Consider the following 17359-nt stretch of genomic DNA (forward strand, 5'->3'; position numbering starts at 1 on the left):
TTTCTCGTCTCAGAACGTTCAATTAATTTAACTTGTTGCTGATACTGCCAGTGCCTGACTCCAGTACCCGTCGTGAACGAGTTGACAGTGCGTTTCCAGCAACCTGTCAGTAACTCGACTCTCTAACTATGAAACTGGCCAGTACCTCTAGGCACATTCATTATCATCGGCTCATAAATCATTCGCATCCCACGGACACTTTCACAAACTTAGTGCGACGACCTCCAAGACCGGACCTCCTGCTCGCTAATCTCGCGCAACTTGTTCACCGACGCCGGCTTCCCCGTGATGGCGCCCTGCGCCACATCGGCAACCTTGCCAACAATGTTCTTGGTCGAAATGGCATAGTGAGCGGTCGTCATCTTGACGCGAATGACACCGACGCGGGGGTCCTCCGGGCCGCCGTCATGGACGCCGTCGCCCAGATCACCGAACCAGGCCTTGAGCTGGGGGCTGTAGTGCTTCTTGACCAGGTCGCGGTCCGTGACGATGCTGGCGGTGCCGCTGACTGAGGCCCAGTCGCCCGTCGTGCTGTTGAGGAACGAGATGTTGATGTGCTCGTCCGACTTGAGGTCGTCCGTCTTGCCGGACTCGGTGTTGGTGTGGAAGAGTAGGTCGATGCCACCGGATTCCTTAGTTGTTGGATGTTTGTGTCAGTAATGGAATGGGTGAAGCCGAGGTAAGATCGGAACTACATACGGTAGCGGCCAGTGCCATGCAGCGGGACAGGAGATATCCCGTCTTGGAATCACGAGTGGTCATCATGCTAAACTTGTTGCTGGTCATGAAGCCAGCGAGGTCCTTGATCTTTTGCTCCAGAGGCACCTCGGTGTCGAGGTTGGCCTGCTTGTAGGGGTCGGCCGGCTTGTTGCCAGTATCAGCGTTGGAGAAACCGCTGCTGGACATTTTGGATTGGTGTTTGGGATGGGCGGTCTTGACGTTGGTTGTAGTATACGGTTGTGTGAAGATACGTTGAATGGGTTGGATCAGTGAAGGAAGTTTGATGGTGGTGGTAGTTGTTCGTCTTGGTATTGCAACAAGTGCTCTGGCAAAAATGATTCTCATATTTGCTTTGGGAGAAGAGGAGAATTGTTTCTACTATATAAGTGCCTGTAGGAAGGTTCGAATGGACAATCGTTTGATCTCCCCGCTTTCTCCTCCTTTTCATCCAATTGCACTCGCCCTGCCTCCTGTACATGATGTAAGTGCAGCATCCGAAGTTGCTCCTTCTCCATTGTTCCAGTACCTGGACCGTATGTACTTTCTCCTCATTTCTTATCCACGGGCCATCGTCATCATAGACCGGCAGCAATGTCTGGTGCTGTATTTGCTTTTTGCCGTTTTGGGAAGCAGGGGACGGCTGGTGACGTCACCGGTTTGGAGCTTCGGGAACCAAACACCTCTACCTACTTGTAGGTACGCTACCGCCAAACAACTGCGAAGCTTTGACCCCATACAGTAGTTTGCTTTCACGATCCATTGGATCGAGAAGACGATCTTTGTCTCAGTGGAACTGTACACAAGATCGGGCTGTGTTGTTGTCATCCAATTGTGGTGGGTTTTATACGAGTTACATACAAAGTGTTTTAAGCCAACTACACGTATCATCGACGGCGATCCTTTGTTCATCCGGCCGTTCATCCCGTCCATCCCATTCTCCATTTCTCCAAGATTAGCCCTGTTTTGGAGAAACAAGTGAGAGTGTTCTCACGGGAGACTTCCCGAATGCAACTTGACTAAAGCCAACCTCCAGTTAAACCCGAACTACCTACACTGTACATACTTACACATACATTCATGTACATCTCTGCAACTTGGCCAGGTCCAGATCACGCCGTGATCCAGCCCTCGACCGGCTGTCATCCAGTACCCATTCGCATGACACTTCTGACACTGTCGACTGAAGTGGTCGAAGTGCCAAAAAGAACTGCTCCAACAGTTGATCAAGGAGAAGACGCAGCAGCAGCAGCAACAGCAGGCGACAAAATCAGCACCACCCAAGCCACTTTTCCCTCAGCATCCTTCAAAGCCGTCCAGTGACTAACCAACTTCTTGCCCTTCAGCTGCTGTCCCTGTCCATCTCCACCGCTTTCTTCCAACTTTGATGCATCCTTACTACCTCCGCCTCCTCCGAGTCCTCGGAAGGCAAACATGTTCCCAAGTCTCTCCACGGTTCCCCCGTGGTGCTCCTTCAACTTGTCACTGAACAATCTAGAGGTAGACGGCCGATCACGATCCCTATTTGAGCTCGAGCTGGCTGCTGACAAAGCTGATATGGCCCCGTCTCTTGCTGTCCTGGATTCACGGCCGCCGACGTTACTACGGCTGCGCGCACGGGTTGAGGAGAAGAGAGAGGGTGGCTTTTCCATGGGTTTATTGTCTTTTGAAGGAGAAGGAGAAGTGGTAGTGATGGACACCGGGGAATCATGAGCAAGCGATGATATCTCCAGTGAGATGGACTCGCCCGTCGCCATGCTTTCGAGTACGGTAGACCGGAAGGTCTTCTCGACCAAGTCGGTCGAGCTCGTGGCGCATACGAGGAGCGAGAAGATGGAGCGAGAATGGACAATGGATGAATCGTGACCTTTCAGGCCGAGGAAGTCGAGGGCTTCGGCAGAGCAGAAGGCGACGGGGAGGTGCGGCAGTCGGGAGTGGCGCTTGTCGTTGGTCTGATGTGGGAAGATGTGGAAGGAGGTTGAGGGCGAAGGGACGTAGCGCATTACGAAGAAGCATGAGTAAGGTGTTGGTGTGCTGGGTGCGGGTTTGGGCGGTTCGGGTTCAACAACTTGGTAATGGTCGTGGAACGGGTTCGACATGCCCCAGTCTTTGATGTAGCCGTCCATGGGCGAGGGCGATGGTGACTTTCTGGCATTCATAAGAGCGGTCTGGTCTTCTATTTGGCGCTCTTCAAGGCTGATGTCAGGAACGTTCTTTCTGGAAATGAAACGATCGAAAAGGCGCTGTCGGTTGGATCGTCGAGGTGTGATCGGTGGTTTCTCGACTAAGAGACACGACTCTTGAACGGGTATGGGAAGCCGCTGAGTTGGACTTCCGTGAGATCGTACTGGTACGCTGGGCAAAAAGTCCTCCCTTTTGGGTGTATCAAAGTTGAGAAGGTTCATGATATCCCGGTGACCTGTACCCATACCCTTCGATATGTTGATCTGACCACCAAGATAGTAGCGCACGATGCCGTCTTCCACGAGTGGACATATGAACAAGAAGTTCCAGAATGGAGTTCCATCTTTGCGATAGTTGACAATCACCTCGGTATGTTCTTGTCCCGTGAAGATGGCATTCCGTATCCGACGAACTGCGTCACTGTTGGTGGAGTGGCCCTGCATAAATCTGCAATTCTTTTGGAGTACCTCTTGTCTCTCATATCCAAACATTCTCAGGAACCCTTCCGAGGCAGAAACGATAGGGTTATTGGGCTTCCAAGAGTCGGTAAGACAGAAAGCATTGCCCAGGCCAAGGTACGTTGACTTAGATGGACTGGAGAAAGAGGGCTGAGTGACAGATAGAGAAGCCCTCAAACGGTCCGCAAACTGAGACTTGATGAACTCGGGATAGAGGTCATTGACGAGCCGTTCTTCGGCGGCAAACTTGGCTTCGCGGTACAGCCTTTCCAAAGAAGGCAGCGCGTTCCGAGCACACTGCTTTGTATTTGACTTGAAAGCAAGTGGATATGTGTAAGGAGTCTCCAAGGCGGATGTTGCCGGGATCTCCAAGTAAGTTGAGATGTGGTTGACTAAGCTTGTCAAAGTGTCAAGAGCACCGGTGTATTGGTCCGCCTAGAGATTATATGAGTAAGAATCATGAATTGCTAACATCTCACTGGCCAGTATAAAGAAGATGAACATACCTTCAACAGAAGCTCCACGTCTACAGCATAGTTCCTGACCTTGGCAAAATCTCGCAGCTTGCTTCCCACCTCCGGGTCCGAGAAGGCCATCTTAATCACCGCACGATCAAAGATATTGGGGAGTGACCCAACATAATGTGCGTTCTCGCTCGAGGCCACACTCGTAGTGCCCCCCAAGGAGATGGTATCGTTGTTGCTGACGGCGTCGACATCCCGCTGCTTCTTCCAGTACCAAGGTGAATTCCCTGGACTTTCCGACCTGCTGTCTGGGTACTGACGGAACATCGAGGACTTTATTGTATGCATCGAGAGGGCCGAGTCGCTTCGTAATCGCACATGAGTTCTTTCGGGTTTCGGTTTTGGACTTGCCGGTGCAGGTGGTGGTGATAGTGCCGTCAGATGGGTCAAGGTTGCCGTGGTGTTGGACTTGTAGGGCAACGCCATGGAAGTGCTTGACTGATCACTGCCGCGCCTTTCGAAGTCCGAGTCAAAGCCATATGGTGAGCAGGGAATGGAGTCGAGTGTGCCTCTCCTGGAGCGAAACATGGTTGGTACCGGATTGAAGTGGTTGGAAATTTTGGTCCCGTAGCTCTCGGGTCTCGTCGTGGTGTAAAGCAAAAAGAGATTTGAGGTTGGCCACAACAAATTTAAACGGCAGACACTCTTCAACAGCTTCCGGACGAAAACCCCATTTAGTAGAATCGGTACTGCTGAGACTGTGCGTATAGTGTTTTCTATCGACCTTCACTTGCTCCTCGTGTGCTTCCAACTACCGAAGTCATCATCAAACATAGACCACAGATTCCACTGAAACAAGAAGAAGGCGGCAAATCTGTCCCAGTCCCAGACGAAAAAAGCACTTCCCGACCTTCATTCCGTGTTGAGGACACTCTTCTGCGAAGAGCCGTGGTGATCCGTGGATGAGATGACATCCGGCGGTACGGTTCATTGAAAAGAGTCGAGTGCAAACGGGCAATCCTTGATGTTCCAAGAAAAGGAACGGGCCCATCTCGGTCATAAGGGCCCAAGTGACTTTTACTTTTCACCCACTGCGAGTGAGTGACAGCAGTTCGCCTAGGACTTCCTGAACTGTCGCCGTGTCAACTTCCGCGAACAGCCCGTCTCACCAGGAAATGGACATCAACTCATCTCAACCGTTTGCATCGAGGATTAAGACGGCCATCCATGCCATGTTTCAACCGGGTCGTTGCAGAGGGCCACTCGGCTTGGCTTCCATAAGAATTGGAAGATTCCATGCCACGAGCGTCGACACGAGTGTTTCAAGCCACAAGCCAGAGTTTTCGCATGGTCCATCTCGGGTTATCGTGAGAAAAGTCGGTGGTTCCTGTCTATTTCATCGACACTTTAGCAACAGCGTTTGGCCAGCCGATTTCTGGAGATGAAGAAGGACGAGAAGGCTTCCCTGAGTGGTTCCCTTTCATGGTTAAGAGATATTCTGTGTCGCGTTTGCCAACATTTGGTGTCAAAGAGGTCATGGATCATCGACATCGGATACTTGCTCGCCTTTGCCCATGGATCGGAAGGTTGGTGATGGAGGCCCGTTGAAACAAGCAACAGGCTGCCATCATCTCCAGTTATCTCCTTGCGTGATTCGATTGATCGAGAGTACCGGTTGCTTGATGTTCGCAGCTGCCCAGACTAGACTTGAAGAGACATGATGGTGGGGGACGGGTGGATTTCAACCGATGAAGTCTCGGTGTTGGGACGGCCGGGGGAGATTTGATGTGCAACTGGCAGCGTTGTCGGAGCCACCAATGGATGACAACAGCGAGGCCGGCAGGACGGGAAGATGGGATGTGCCCTCTCCTGCTGCCCGGTCACCTAATCCCCCTACGAGCGCTATAACCCCGCTCAATGCACCTCCTGCGGGGACCTCCTTAGCGACATCGGGAGGGTATGCGTCCTGTAAAATGGCAGCTTCCCGTCCCATGTTCCATTAGGTTCCTCGTCCCCGACTCTTTCCATCTCAACTTCCTCCTCAAATTACCATAATTATTCCATCAGCATCAACTGTTGCTGTATACTTCCCGCTGTTTTGTCGTATTCAACATATCTGTATCACCTTCATATCCCAATCCTACGCTACAAAGCATCTGCAATTCATGCTTTACTTTCCGACTCTCCTGCGCGCACAACATGGCGGGAGTGCCTTGACTGAGCTCGCACTGATCTTTCGTCTCACAGACCCTCTCTGGTGTGACACTCGACCACGAGACGATCAATTTGGTGATGCAGAGCACAACCGCAGAGTCCTTCAAACGGGCGTGATACAAAAGCTTGTATTACTGGCAGTCGCTCCTGGAAAATGGTCCAATATCCGGTGCCACATCTCTTCTCATGAAGCCTCCATGATGGAAAACAGCCGAGTTCACGATGGACGTCTTCAAAGGGAAATCATGATGGAAAGCTATAGGAGGCATTGGGGGTGCTAATCAACGGTTGCTCTTTACTTCCCCCACTCCAATCACCCGGGAAGGTTACTACTGTTGCTACTGTGACAACAGTGCTCGAGTATGGCTCCTGCCGGTTGACCTGGTGTTGTGCTCAGAGACCTGCACGGTCAGGGGTTCGATCAGGGCAACCGACTTTGGGGTTATATTACAGACATGGGATGAATTATATCCAACAGCCTGGTTCAACTCCTCTCTTCACATAAAACGAGGGCCGCTCCGTGTCTCCTCTTCTCCTTCGCCAGCCGGTTCTGGCCTCGTATCTTTCATACCCTACCTTATGGCTGACTTCTGCTTACCATGATATATCTTTCTGCTCTTTCTCTGCTCCTTCTTGGAAGCCGAACACTTGCTCAAGACACAGATGACATCCTCCAATATGTCGACCCTTTGATCGGCGCAAGCAACGGTGGAAATGTCTTCCCGGGAGCCTCACTCCCATATGGCATGGCCAAGGCTGTGGCCGACACTAACAGCACCTCAAACCAAGGCGGCTTTACTCTGGATGGTGCCCCCGTTACTGGCTTCAGCATGATGCATGACAGCGGTACCGGTGGCAGTCCATCGTTGGGAAACTTTGCTCTGTTTCCTTACACCAGCTGCCCCGGAGGAGACATCAACCGATGCGCATTTCCCAAAAAGACGCGAGCCAAATTTGGTGGCTTTGACAATTCGAGCGTCTCTGCCAGACCTGGGACATTTGGAATCACCCTAAACATTGGCATCCGGGCAGACATGACGGCTACTCAGCATACCGCTCTATTCAGATTCACGTTCCCTGAAAACAGCACCATTGGTGAAGCAGCGCGACCACTGATTCTGCAAGATCTAACTGATCTGTCAAACTCGAGGCAGGACAACGGAACAGTATCAGTCAATGAGAAGACTGGCCGTATTACGGGAACCGCTCGTTTCCTGCCCAGCTTTGGTCAGGGGAACTACATCCTCTACTTCTGTACCGACTTCTCTGGTGCCGAGATATTGGATAACGGCATCTTTGCGGACAGCAGAGCCAGCACCTCCGTCAAGAACATGACTATCTCAAGATCGATCAATGGCTATCCTCTGCCGGGCGGTGCATTCGTGAGGTTCAAATCCGGGGCCAAGCCAATTGTTGCGAGAACCGCAACGAGTTTCATTGGTGTCGAGCAAGCGTGCAGACATGCCGAGTCTGAAATCCCCGACTTTAACTTTGATCGGATCTCGAAGGCAGCAACAGAGCAGTGGAAGGTCAAGATGGGCGGAATCAGGGTCTCAACGAAGGGCGTTGATAAATCTTTGGTCACCAACTTCTACAGTGGCACCTACCGCACTTATATCAACCCGCAGAACTATACGGGTGAAAATCCGTTGTGGTCCAGCGGCGAGCCTTACTTTGACTCCTTCTACTGGTATGCCCTCTTGAATCTTCAAGGGTATCCGTTCTTTACTGACAATTGCAGCATATGGGATCTTTTCCGATCTCAGCTCCCGTTTCTCACCATCACGGACCCGACGACAGTCACTCAGATGATTCGCTCCCTTATTGACACGTATCGACACGTGGGATGGCTTCCTGACTGCAGAATGAGTTTGAATAAAGGCTATACACAGGTATTTGCGTTCTATCTACAGCACAGGAATCCTCTGACAGAATCTCTCTTAGGGTGGCTCAAATGCCGATGTTGTACTAGCAGATGCATACATCAAAGGACTTAAAGGAGGCATCAACGTACGTCTCACCATATCCAGACCATCTACCATACATTGCTAACCCAATTCAAGTGGGAGGATGGCTACGCCGCTGTTGTCAAAGATGCCGAGGTCGAGCCATTCGACTGGTGCTGCCAGGGACGCGGCGGCCTCGACAGCTGGCATACTCTCGGTTACATACCCGTCCAAGATTTCGACTGGAAAGGCTTCGGAACATTGACGCGCTCCATCTCCCGTACACTCGAATACGCCTACAACGACTTCTGCATCGCCGAAATGGCCAAGGTCTCCGGCAGAACCACGGACCAGAAGAAGTACACTCTCTCCAGCAGCAACTGGCGCAACCTCTACAAAGAAAACCAGACCTCTCTCTGGTGGAACGGCACCGACACCGGCTTCACTGGCTTTTTTGAACCTCGCTATCTCAACGGCACCTGGGGCTATCAGAACCCCCTAAACTGCTCCAACCACGACAATTTCAGCGTCTGCTCCCTTCAAAACAACGGACCCGAGACGTTCGAGTCCTCCATCTGGGAATACGGCTTCTACGTGCCCCACGACCAGGCTACGCTGATCAGTTTGTACGGCGGCCCAGCCCGCTTCGTCGACCGCCTGAACTATCTCCACGACCAGAACATCACATACATCGGCAACGAGCCGTCCTTCCTCACCGTCTTCCAGTATCACTACGCTGGACGGCCAGCTCTCTCCGCCAAACGAGCCCACTATTACATCCCCGAGTTCTTCCGCACCACGCCCGACGGACTGCCGGGCAACGACGACAGCGGCGCCATGGGCTCCTTCGTGGCTTTCGCCATGATGGGCCTCTTTCCCAACCCGGGACAGAACGTGTACCTGATCACTTCGCCGTTTTTTGAGGAGGTGAATATTACGAATCCGTTGAACGGCAAGGTTGCGAGGATCAGGATCGTGAACTTTGATCCTAGTTATAAGGGTATCTATATCCAGAATGTCACGCTTGATGGGGTGAGGTATACCAAGAACTGGATTGACCATAGTTTCTTCACTGAAGGGAAGGAGCTGGTCTTGACGTTGGGTGAGAAGGAGAGTGAGTGGGGAACGAAGGTGGAGGATCTGCCGCCAAGTTTGGGGGAATATGAAGGGTTTGGGAACTCGTCATCATCTGGCTATGGGTCATGGAGTAGTTCCACTGGCGGTGGTGGGAAACGCATCAGGGGCTGGTTGAGGGATGGTGAAGGCGTGGGGAGCATGTGATAGCCTTTTTTTGTCAGTACCCTTAGCGACTATGGTTTTCCTTCCATGAGCAAACAGCATTCGTTAACCGTCATCAATATCCATCCAAAACCCCTTAAAGCACCCTACAAAGTCTTTACCTCAGATCACCTTTCCAGAAAATTGAAAACCCTCCATCCTCCACCAACCTCCTCCCCGCCTCCCACACATCCGGTGGTATCTCCATTTTCGTCTGCCACCCCCTCTCCCCATACTCTTTCAGTCGTACCAAATCTCCCACCATGATATTAGTCATTAACTCCCTCCCATCCCCACTCTTTTCGTCAGGATACTCCTCCCACTCCAGCGGCGGACTGGTCACACTAAACTCCACTTTTTTCACTTCCCCCTCTTCCACCTTTCCCGCCTGAGAAAAAGAAGAAGACAAAGAGGGCCACTGCGCCCCAAAAGTCCCCCAAGTCCTCCGCTCCATATACGGTTTCTGCACCAACAAGAACTCGTCCACCTGTATCCCCCGGTGCTGTAGTAAAGCATGAGTAAAACGCACGTTTTCGCCCGTGTTGGTGGATTGCTCCTCGATGAGGATACACGAAGAAGGGACGCCGAGGGAGAGAGCGATGGAGGCAAAGAGGGATGCTTCGGATTGAAATATTTTGTCTTCAGAGGAGGCCAAGGAGGGATCACCGGTCAAAGAACGTGTCAAGAGGCCGGAGTGGCCTGAGAAGAGGAGGTATTTGTAGGCTCTTTGCTGGCGGCGAGGTGGTGCTTCTGACACTTGTGTTGGAGAAGGAGCAGGAAGAAAGGTGGTAAGAAAGAGGTGCGCGGCGTAGTGAGCTACGCGGAGGTCGAGGGAGCAGAGGGTGAAGATTATTCGGGTTGGTTCTTCTCTGCGGTCTTCTGATGGGTCTTGGGAAGGACTAGGAGGAAAGGTGGGAAGGGGCATGTGCATTCGATGGTAGTTGTAGATGGTGCGTGCCCAGTTGTCAATTTCTTCTGGCGTTGCCTTCTTTTTGGGGGCCGGGGTGCTGGTGGTGCTGGTTGTGGTAGTGGTAGCTATGTTGGGTGTCGTCGTCGTGGGGATGCCAAGCATGTCCGTCGGAGCGGGAACTGGGATCGTGGACGGAGCTGTTGTCGCGGCTGGGGCGGGGAGTGGGACGGTGGAGGGAAGGGACGGCCCGGAGGAAGCGGGGCGGTGAGTGGGGACACCATCCGGGGCTTCGTGTTGTTCTGGCGACATCCTTTGATTGTTTGAGAAGCAGAAGGGAATGATTGCGACTGTTATATGTTTTTTTCTCAGTGACGGGAGGGAAAGGGCGTCGCGATAAGAAGCCGCTATTGACATTTCAGGTCGTCGCCATGAACAGGCCTAGAGCCGGGCGGGGTAACACCGGAAAGTAGCAGAAGGCGCTCATGGCCAGCCATCGCCATCAGTATCGACAGCTGCATTCCGAGGAAGATCACCGAGAGTGGGAACAGGATATGATGCCGACTGCCATGAGGTTTCTCTCATATTGCCTTCATCCAATCGTTCAAGAAAGTGCATCGATCCTTAAAGGTATCAACCGCCCAATCCTTTGCCTACCTATCGTACAACAGATTTCCTTTTTTTCCAGCCTAAAAGCTAACGCCGCGCCGGGTATCATGCGGCCATGCTTATCCCTTGTGAGCTTTCGATCGAAGCAAACACATCAAAACTCCTTGGTCTCGCCAATGGCACAGGTATCAAACACCCCCGTCTCCGGCATCCCACTCGTCTTCATCGCCTCCTTCAACAACTTGGGCGGCTCCTCCACCTCCTCAATGGTCAACACCCACGTGCCCCAATGGATCGCCATGGCCTTCTCGCACTTGGTGTCCTTGAAGATCTCTACCGCATCATACGGGTTCGAGTGCAAGCCGCTCCACATCCACCTGGGCTTGTACGCGCCGATGGGAATCAAACCCAAGTCGAACGGCCCGCGCAGCTCGCCGATGTGCTTGAAATGGGGGCAGCGGGGCAGCGAGTCGTACTTGGGTCCGTAGTCGTCTTCCTCGGCCGGCATCTCCGGTACGGCGCGGTATCCCGTGTCACCGCCGAACCAGACGGACTTGCCGCCTGACTTGATGGCGAAGGAGCACCAAAGGGTAGTGTCCTTGTCCCAGCCGGTGCGGGCTGACGAGTGCTGGCATGGCAGGCACGATATCTGCGCATCGATCTCTTCAACCGTCTCCTTGCCGTCGGCAGTGATGATAGGCTTCTTGATGGTCAGTGTGGCATCCTCCCACCAGTCCATCTCCGTCACCTTGTCGATACCCGTGTCGCGGAACCAGCTCGCCAGTCCCAGGCCGACAAAGAAGTGCGCTTCCGGGTTGTGCTTGGCGAGCTCGCGCACGGTCGGCTCCGACAGGTGGTCATAGTGCGAGTGCGAAATGACAATGGCATCCAGCTTGGGAATGTCGGCCAGCGTGCACGGCGGCTGAGTGTACCGCTTGGGACCGACGAAGCGGCTGGGCGCACAGCGATCTTCAAAGACAGGATCGAAGAGCACGCGCAGACCGTTGGGGTACTCGACGTAATAGCATGCGTGGCCGAGCCAGGTGGCGCGCAGGGCCTTGGTGTCGTTGCTCCTGCTTTGCGTTTGAGACTTGTCTTCAAGGAAGTGAGGCTTGATGACAGGAATGTGAACATTTGACAAGTCGGGAGCTGGCATTTTCCCCTGAAGTCTCGACCTATAAGCACGTGTTAGCGCAATGAACAAGATGCGGACCGTCGGCACTATGATGATCCTTACAAGAACATCTTCCCTAGTGTCTGCAGAGTGTTGCGCAGGACGCCGGCAGACGGGTGGGGGTTCTGGAACCCGATGAGTTCACCCTTGGAATCCCTAACATGATGGTCGGTGGCATTCTCAGGGGCGACACCCAACGCGGGCTTGGACACGGTTGCTGAACATCCAGCCATGGTGTTGAGTGATCTCCTTCGTAATGATGAAGAGTTGATGTTATAAGATGGGTGCACGGGTGATGATCCAGACAGGAACAGCAGTTGACGTGCGCGCTTCGTCGCAACTATCGAAGCAGTCGACGACCATCTAGCCTCGTGGCATGATGTCCCTTTAATAACTGACACCGGCGTCGATGACAAGAATAGACTTGTTAGCTTGTCCGACCGCAAACCCGCGGAGACATATCGGGAAGTACCACTCATTGAGGTTGCCCCACTTGCTATAACCTCTAACAGTGTGCTATCAGCGGTGTCCGTAGGCAGGCGAAGCGAGCGGTGCAAATTGGGTGTGGCCGCGTTAATAAAGTAATAAAGCGCCCACCAAATCGCACTTCGCCCTTCCCGTCTTTATCTTTCCCACACTGCCTCTGCCGTCGTGCACCTCAACTCAGAGTCCGAGCAACCGTCTGGCTGCAGCAGCGCGCCGACCGCCAACAACGTCAACAACACAAACCAACCGAACCTCAAAATCCCCCTTCTTCAAAGTCTTTTCAGTTCTTTCACCCCGCGGGTTCCGGTCCTGTCAGATTGTGCCGCGTGTGGCGTTGGGGGTTGAGGGTCAGGTTATTTTGCAGCAGTCGCTGGTAAAGTTGATTGGCGGTGCCCCGAAAGCAGTAAAAGCTCTCAAAAAGGTCTCTTTTTCCCGCCAAAAAAAAAAGGACGGAAACACAGCGCAAAAAGAAAAAAAAAAACCCTCCCATTCGCCGAACCTCGGCGTTTGCCCGGGTTCCTTGGCATTCCGAGACAATGTGTGCAACGGGAGGCGGGTTAGGGTTGTTGCCCGTTGCGACCGCAACACCCCGGTCTGAGAGGGCTTGGCATCAATGATGAATTCAGGGGCCAAAGTGAAGCCATTCCCACCTTGGACTGTGTAAGTCGAACACTCGAGTTTATCACCCTTCCACAGTCCAACTAGCCGAAAGAAAGATCAAGAGATATCAAGCTATCCTCCCGTCACCACTTCAGAATTGAGTAACACGTCTCCAGCTCGTTTTCCCATTGCTGGAAGAATGCCTGTGATCTACAGCAGAGATTGCAAACACAAAACGGCCATGGAAACCACATTTAGCCGCAACGGCTGCTACCCATCCACCGAAACAACAGCGTAGAGGAACTTTGTCATATAGTGTCATGTATATCCTTCTTTGGGTGATCCTGATCTCCTTAGGAGATTCTTTTAATCCCGGTGCCACTGATTTCCAGTGAAAGGTCACGAAACAGCTAAAGACACTGATAATATCCGAACAGAGTTTAACCTGCAAGAGTTTCAAAATTGCTTGACGACCTGGATATATACCGAGCATGATCGCCGCCGCAATGACTATGGATATGGACGATAGGATACCTACCTCGATACACAGGCCCTCTCATCCTCTATCCTCCATCCATGCAACTTACCAAGATAGCAAGACTTCAAAGCAGGAAGCGCCTCAACCACAATGCTTTCCCAAGTTTTCCGTCTCCTCTCTCTAGCAAGCCTCAGCTCAGCCCTCCCCTCAACTCCTCCCCTTCTCGGCCCCCGTCAATCCTCAACAACCATAACCATCGACCTGACCAAAACCTACAACCTGATCTCCGGCTTCGGCACTTCGGAAGCCTTTCAACGCGCCGTCCAAATGTCCAGGCTGCCAGCCACCGAGCAACGCCGCGCTCTCGACTTGTTATTTTCCACAACCACGGGCGCCGGTTTCTCCATCCTGCGCAACGGCATCGGCTCCTCGCCCGACCAGAGTTCCGACCACATGGTTTCCATCGCGCCCAGATCCCCGGGTAGCCCCGATAAGCCGCTGATTTACGATTTCGAGAAGACAGGCGAGGACAACAAGCAGCTGTGGGTGAGCCGGGAGGCGCAGCATACGTACGGCGTCAAGACGATTTATGCGGATGCGTGGAGCGCGCCGGGGTATATGAAGACTAATGGGAATGATGCGAATGGGGGCACGCTCTGCGGGGTGCCGGGGGCGAGTAGTTGTAAGAGTGGGGATTGGAGGCAGGCGTATGCGAATTATTTGGTTAGGTGAGTGACTGGAGGTTTGTTTGCTGCATCAAATGACGGGAGAGTGAGGGGTTAAATGGTGTAATAGGGGAAAGGGAAGGGAAGTGATATGCCATGGACTACGAACTGACGAGGACATTACCAGATACGTCCAGTTCTACCAGGAAGCCAACGTAACCATCACCCACTTGGGCTTCATCAACGAGCCAGAGCTCACGTATGTCTCCTCCCTATCTCCATCTATCCTCTCTTCGTCTTTTCCACCCCTTCCCTCATCCGTACCAGTGTCACTAACTCCCCCAACCCCCAACCTTTCCAGAACCTCCTACGCCTCAATGCGCTTCACAGCATCGCAAGCAGCCGACTTCATCAAAATCCTGCACCCCACCCTCCTCCGCGCCGTCTCCTCCAGCCTCCTCACCTCGGCCCCAGGAATAGCCTGCTGCGACGCCGAAGGCTGGTCCACCACCTCCTCCATGCTCTCCACCTTGAAATCCTCCTCCGCCGAGTCTCTGTTATCTATAATAACCTCCCACGCCTACACCTCCTCGCCCTCTTCCCCGCTTAACACCCGCTTACCAACATGGCAAACCGAAGCCGCGGACTTGCAGGGTGCATGGACAAATGCTTGGTACTCTTCTACCGGCACTGGTAACAGAGCGGGCGAGGGTTGGACGTGGGCGAATAATGTGTATACGGCGCTGGTGAACGCGAATGCTAGTGCGTATTTGTACTGGATTGGGGCGCAAAGTGGGAATACGAATAGTCACCTGGTGCATATTAGTAGTTCGGGGAAGGTGGAGGCTAGTAAGCGGATGTGGGCTATGGGCATGTGGAGTCGGTTTGTGAGACCCGGGGCGAGGAGGGTTGGGACTAGTACGAGTGGTGGAAGTTCATTGCCGAGTGGGGTAAAGATTGCGAGTTTTAGAAATGAGGATGGGAGTGTGGCGACGGTGGTGTTGAATGGGAGTGGCAGTGCGGTCAAGTTGGGTGTTAAGGTGGGCGCTGGCGGTGATGGGAAGGGATATGGAAGTGTCAAGGCGTGGGTGACGGATAATACGAGGGAGATTGCGATGGTTGAGACGGGATTTGATGAGGCGAAGGGGGAAGGGAGTGTGAGCGTGCCGAGCAGGGCGATGGTTACTGTTGTTTTGTATCCTGCTGAAGGGAGTGGGCAGAAGTAGGGTGTGTTGGGTTAACGAGCCGTGGAATCTGGTGTCGTGGTCCTGGTTTAGTGTACCACCGATATGCTTGCCTCTAGGTAGTTCATATTGTATGCCAAATCAAATGCTATAACTTGCCCACGTGCAATCAGAAGCCCATATACTTTTGCGATGGGCTTGTGGTTGAATGCAGTGTTTTGTGGATTGATATCGTCTATTTATATTTTCTCGTAGTGACGCAACCGAGTGTCCCATAATCTTTAAGAGTGATCGATTGATGTAGAGCGGAAAACAAGAAGGGAAGGCAGGCAAATGCTCGATGTTCAAACTCAACCGCACGCAGATCCAGGGAACGCGACTCTATATTCTTCATATCCTCCCACCTTATACCTGTTTCTTTTCTGCTTCCAGTCCTGTCGACGAGTGCTCGAAACCATTTCACCTCTCTTTCAACCCCATTCATGCTTTCCTTCCATCAGTCACTCCACTATACCGATCCGAATGACGTCCTCCCTCCCTCAATATCTGACTGTCATGCCCCGACCCTCCTTTTCCAGCCCTTTATGTATCTCCCTTCCCCCTTCTTCTCTTCTCGTCCCCGCTTTCTTCCTTCATTCCTCCTTTCCTTCCCATCTGGGCGTTGGTCGAACGAGGAGCCGAAAATGCCACCTCAATACTAAGGAGCAACACAAACAACCATCGGCGGCGGTCCCTGTTGGGCAGCCTGAGGCGGAGCAGCTCCCACAACACTGCTATTTGGCAACACCGTTCCACCGGGCATGTACGCGTATCCGTTGACGACCTGCGGGGCCTGCTGGACCTGTTGGACTTGGACGGGGTAGTAAGTGACCGGACCCGGGGGAGGCGGCGGCGGAGGTGCCTGGGGTGCGAAGCCGCCTGTGAGATAGGTCGTGGTGGTGACGGTGTTGGTCACGAACGGCATTGGGGGCGGCGGAGGAGGGGGAGGAGGGGGCGGAGGAGCGTGGAAGAATGTGGTGGTCGTTTGGGCACCGTAGCCACCACCGCCCGGGAAGACGAAGTAGGGGGAGGCCATCGTGTAGATGATAGGCGGCTGCTGGTGGGTGTGACCGAGAGGGTTTGTGGTGTGCCCGTGTGTTGCTGCGGCACCTGCTGCTGCGCCTGTAGCTGCACCAGTGGCTGCTCCGGCTGCTGCTCCGGCTGCTGCGTCTCCGATTGTCGAGTGGTGGTCTCCGCCTGTGAAGTGATGGTCTCCGGCTGCGGAGTGGTGGTCTCCAAAAGCACTTCTAGCTTCGTTGCCGTCGAGTTCTGAGGCTGGCGCGGGTGGTGCGGGATCAGCTGGTGGGACAGATTTCTGTTCTTGGTCGCCTGCTTCGCCGGACATAGCGTCGAAATGTCTGTACAGGCAATGAGAATGTAAGGTGTGACAAGCTGGAGCTAGAAATTGCAGGAGGCAGTTGGGGCTTTTGTAGAAGTGGAAGGGGTGCTGACCTCAAAAAGCAAACCGTTGCTGTCGGCAAGAAGAGCCCCTTGGATGTGTCAGACCAAGGAAAGAGAGCCGCTAAAATGTGTTGTCACAGGCAGCTGGAGAAGAAGTGACTCGATCTGGTGTGGGGTTTTGGCATTCAAGGGAGTCAGTGGTTTCGACTGTGCCTGAAATACTTGGAGGGGCAGCTGTCAGGGTCGTGGGGCTGGGAAGGGATGGAAGGGGCTGCGTTTTGAACACTCTGCAATTAGTCGTTAATGGCGGTCAAATGTAATACTTTGTCCGTTTGCTTCGATTTCGTTGATCATAAGCCAGGGCTGGAGCGATCCATGGCTCTGGACTCGCCTTCCTCAGCTAGATGCGGGCTACCTATTTCCCACGTTGCTTGTCCCGACGGTAGCCCATTTGGGTCCTCCTACAATGGATGAAGCCAACACCATTCACATGTCGATGTGTCATCGCTTGGACCTCGAGCCGGCCACGTTTTGCGTCTAATGTCAATCAGTCAC

General features: G+C 53.2%; 7 protein-coding genes across 7 annotated transcripts; 2 read left to right on the forward strand and 5 right to left on the reverse strand.

Moving 5' to 3' along the window:
- Positions 1–8: 8 nt before the first annotated feature.
- Positions 9–1047, reverse strand: SMAC4_00802 (uncharacterized protein). Its single transcript, XM_003349861.2, has 2 exons — positions 700–1047; positions 9–632 (listed from the first exon to the last, which is right to left on the reverse strand). Exons 1-2 carry the CDS (start codon positions 904–906, stop codon positions 210–212), a joined length of 630 nt encoding a protein of 209 aa, XP_003349909.1. The 5' UTR covers positions 907–1047; the 3' UTR covers positions 9–209.
- A 403-nt stretch (positions 1048–1450) lies between these two features.
- On the reverse strand, positions 1451–5974 carry SMAC4_00803 (uncharacterized protein). Its single transcript, XM_003349862.2, has 2 exons — positions 3866–5974; positions 1451–3794 (listed from the first exon to the last, which is right to left on the reverse strand). Exons 1-2 carry the CDS (start codon positions 4409–4411, stop codon positions 1944–1946), a joined length of 2397 nt encoding a protein of 798 aa, XP_003349910.1. The 5' UTR covers positions 4412–5974; the 3' UTR covers positions 1451–1943.
- Positions 5975–6099: 125 nt separating this feature from the next.
- SMAC4_00804 (uncharacterized protein) lies at positions 6100–9264 on the forward strand (the record flags this gene model as incomplete). Its single annotated transcript, XM_003349863.2, has 4 exons — positions 6100–7727; positions 7779–7929; positions 7982–8047; positions 8101–9264. The coding sequence occupies exons 1-4, from the start codon at positions 6637–6639 to the stop codon at positions 9262–9264; spliced, it is 2472 nt and encodes an 823-aa protein (XP_003349911.2). The 5' UTR covers positions 6100–6636.
- A 115-nt stretch (positions 9265–9379) lies between these two features.
- On the reverse strand, positions 9380–10480 carry SMAC4_00805 (uncharacterized protein; the record flags this gene model as incomplete). The annotated part of the gene is made up of 1 exon (XM_003349864.1): positions 9380–10480. One exon carries the CDS (start codon positions 10478–10480, stop codon positions 9380–9382), a length of 1101 nt encoding a protein of 366 aa, XP_003349912.1.
- Positions 10481–10529: 49 nt separating this feature from the next.
- Positions 10530–12430, reverse strand: SMAC4_12092 (uncharacterized protein; the record flags this gene model as incomplete). The annotated part of the gene is made up of 2 exons (XM_066091051.1): positions 10530–11952; positions 12015–12430. 2 exons carry the CDS (start codon positions 12428–12430, stop codon positions 10932–10934), a joined length of 1437 nt encoding a protein of 478 aa, XP_065946480.1. The 3' UTR covers positions 10530–10931.
- Positions 12431–13665: 1235 nt separating this feature from the next.
- SMAC4_00806 (uncharacterized protein) lies at positions 13666–15406 on the forward strand (the record flags this gene model as incomplete). The annotated part of the gene is made up of 3 exons (XM_003349866.1): positions 13666–14243; positions 14368–14439; positions 14542–15406. The coding sequence occupies 3 exons, from the start codon at positions 13666–13668 to the stop codon at positions 15404–15406; spliced, it is 1515 nt and encodes a 504-aa protein (XP_003349914.1).
- A 655-nt stretch (positions 15407–16061) lies between these two features.
- On the reverse strand, positions 16062–16748 carry SMAC4_00807 (uncharacterized protein; the record flags this gene model as incomplete). Its single annotated transcript, XM_003349867.1, has 1 exon — positions 16062–16748. One exon carries the CDS (start codon positions 16746–16748, stop codon positions 16062–16064), a length of 687 nt encoding a protein of 228 aa, XP_003349915.1.
- Between the last annotated feature and the right edge of the window lie 611 nt (positions 16749–17359).

The sequence above is a fragment of the Sordaria macrospora genome, chromosome 3, assembly GCF_033870435.1.
Source record: "Sordaria macrospora chromosome 3, complete sequence".
Classification (NCBI taxonomy): Eukaryota; Fungi; Ascomycota; class Sordariomycetes; order Sordariales; family Sordariaceae; genus Sordaria; species Sordaria macrospora.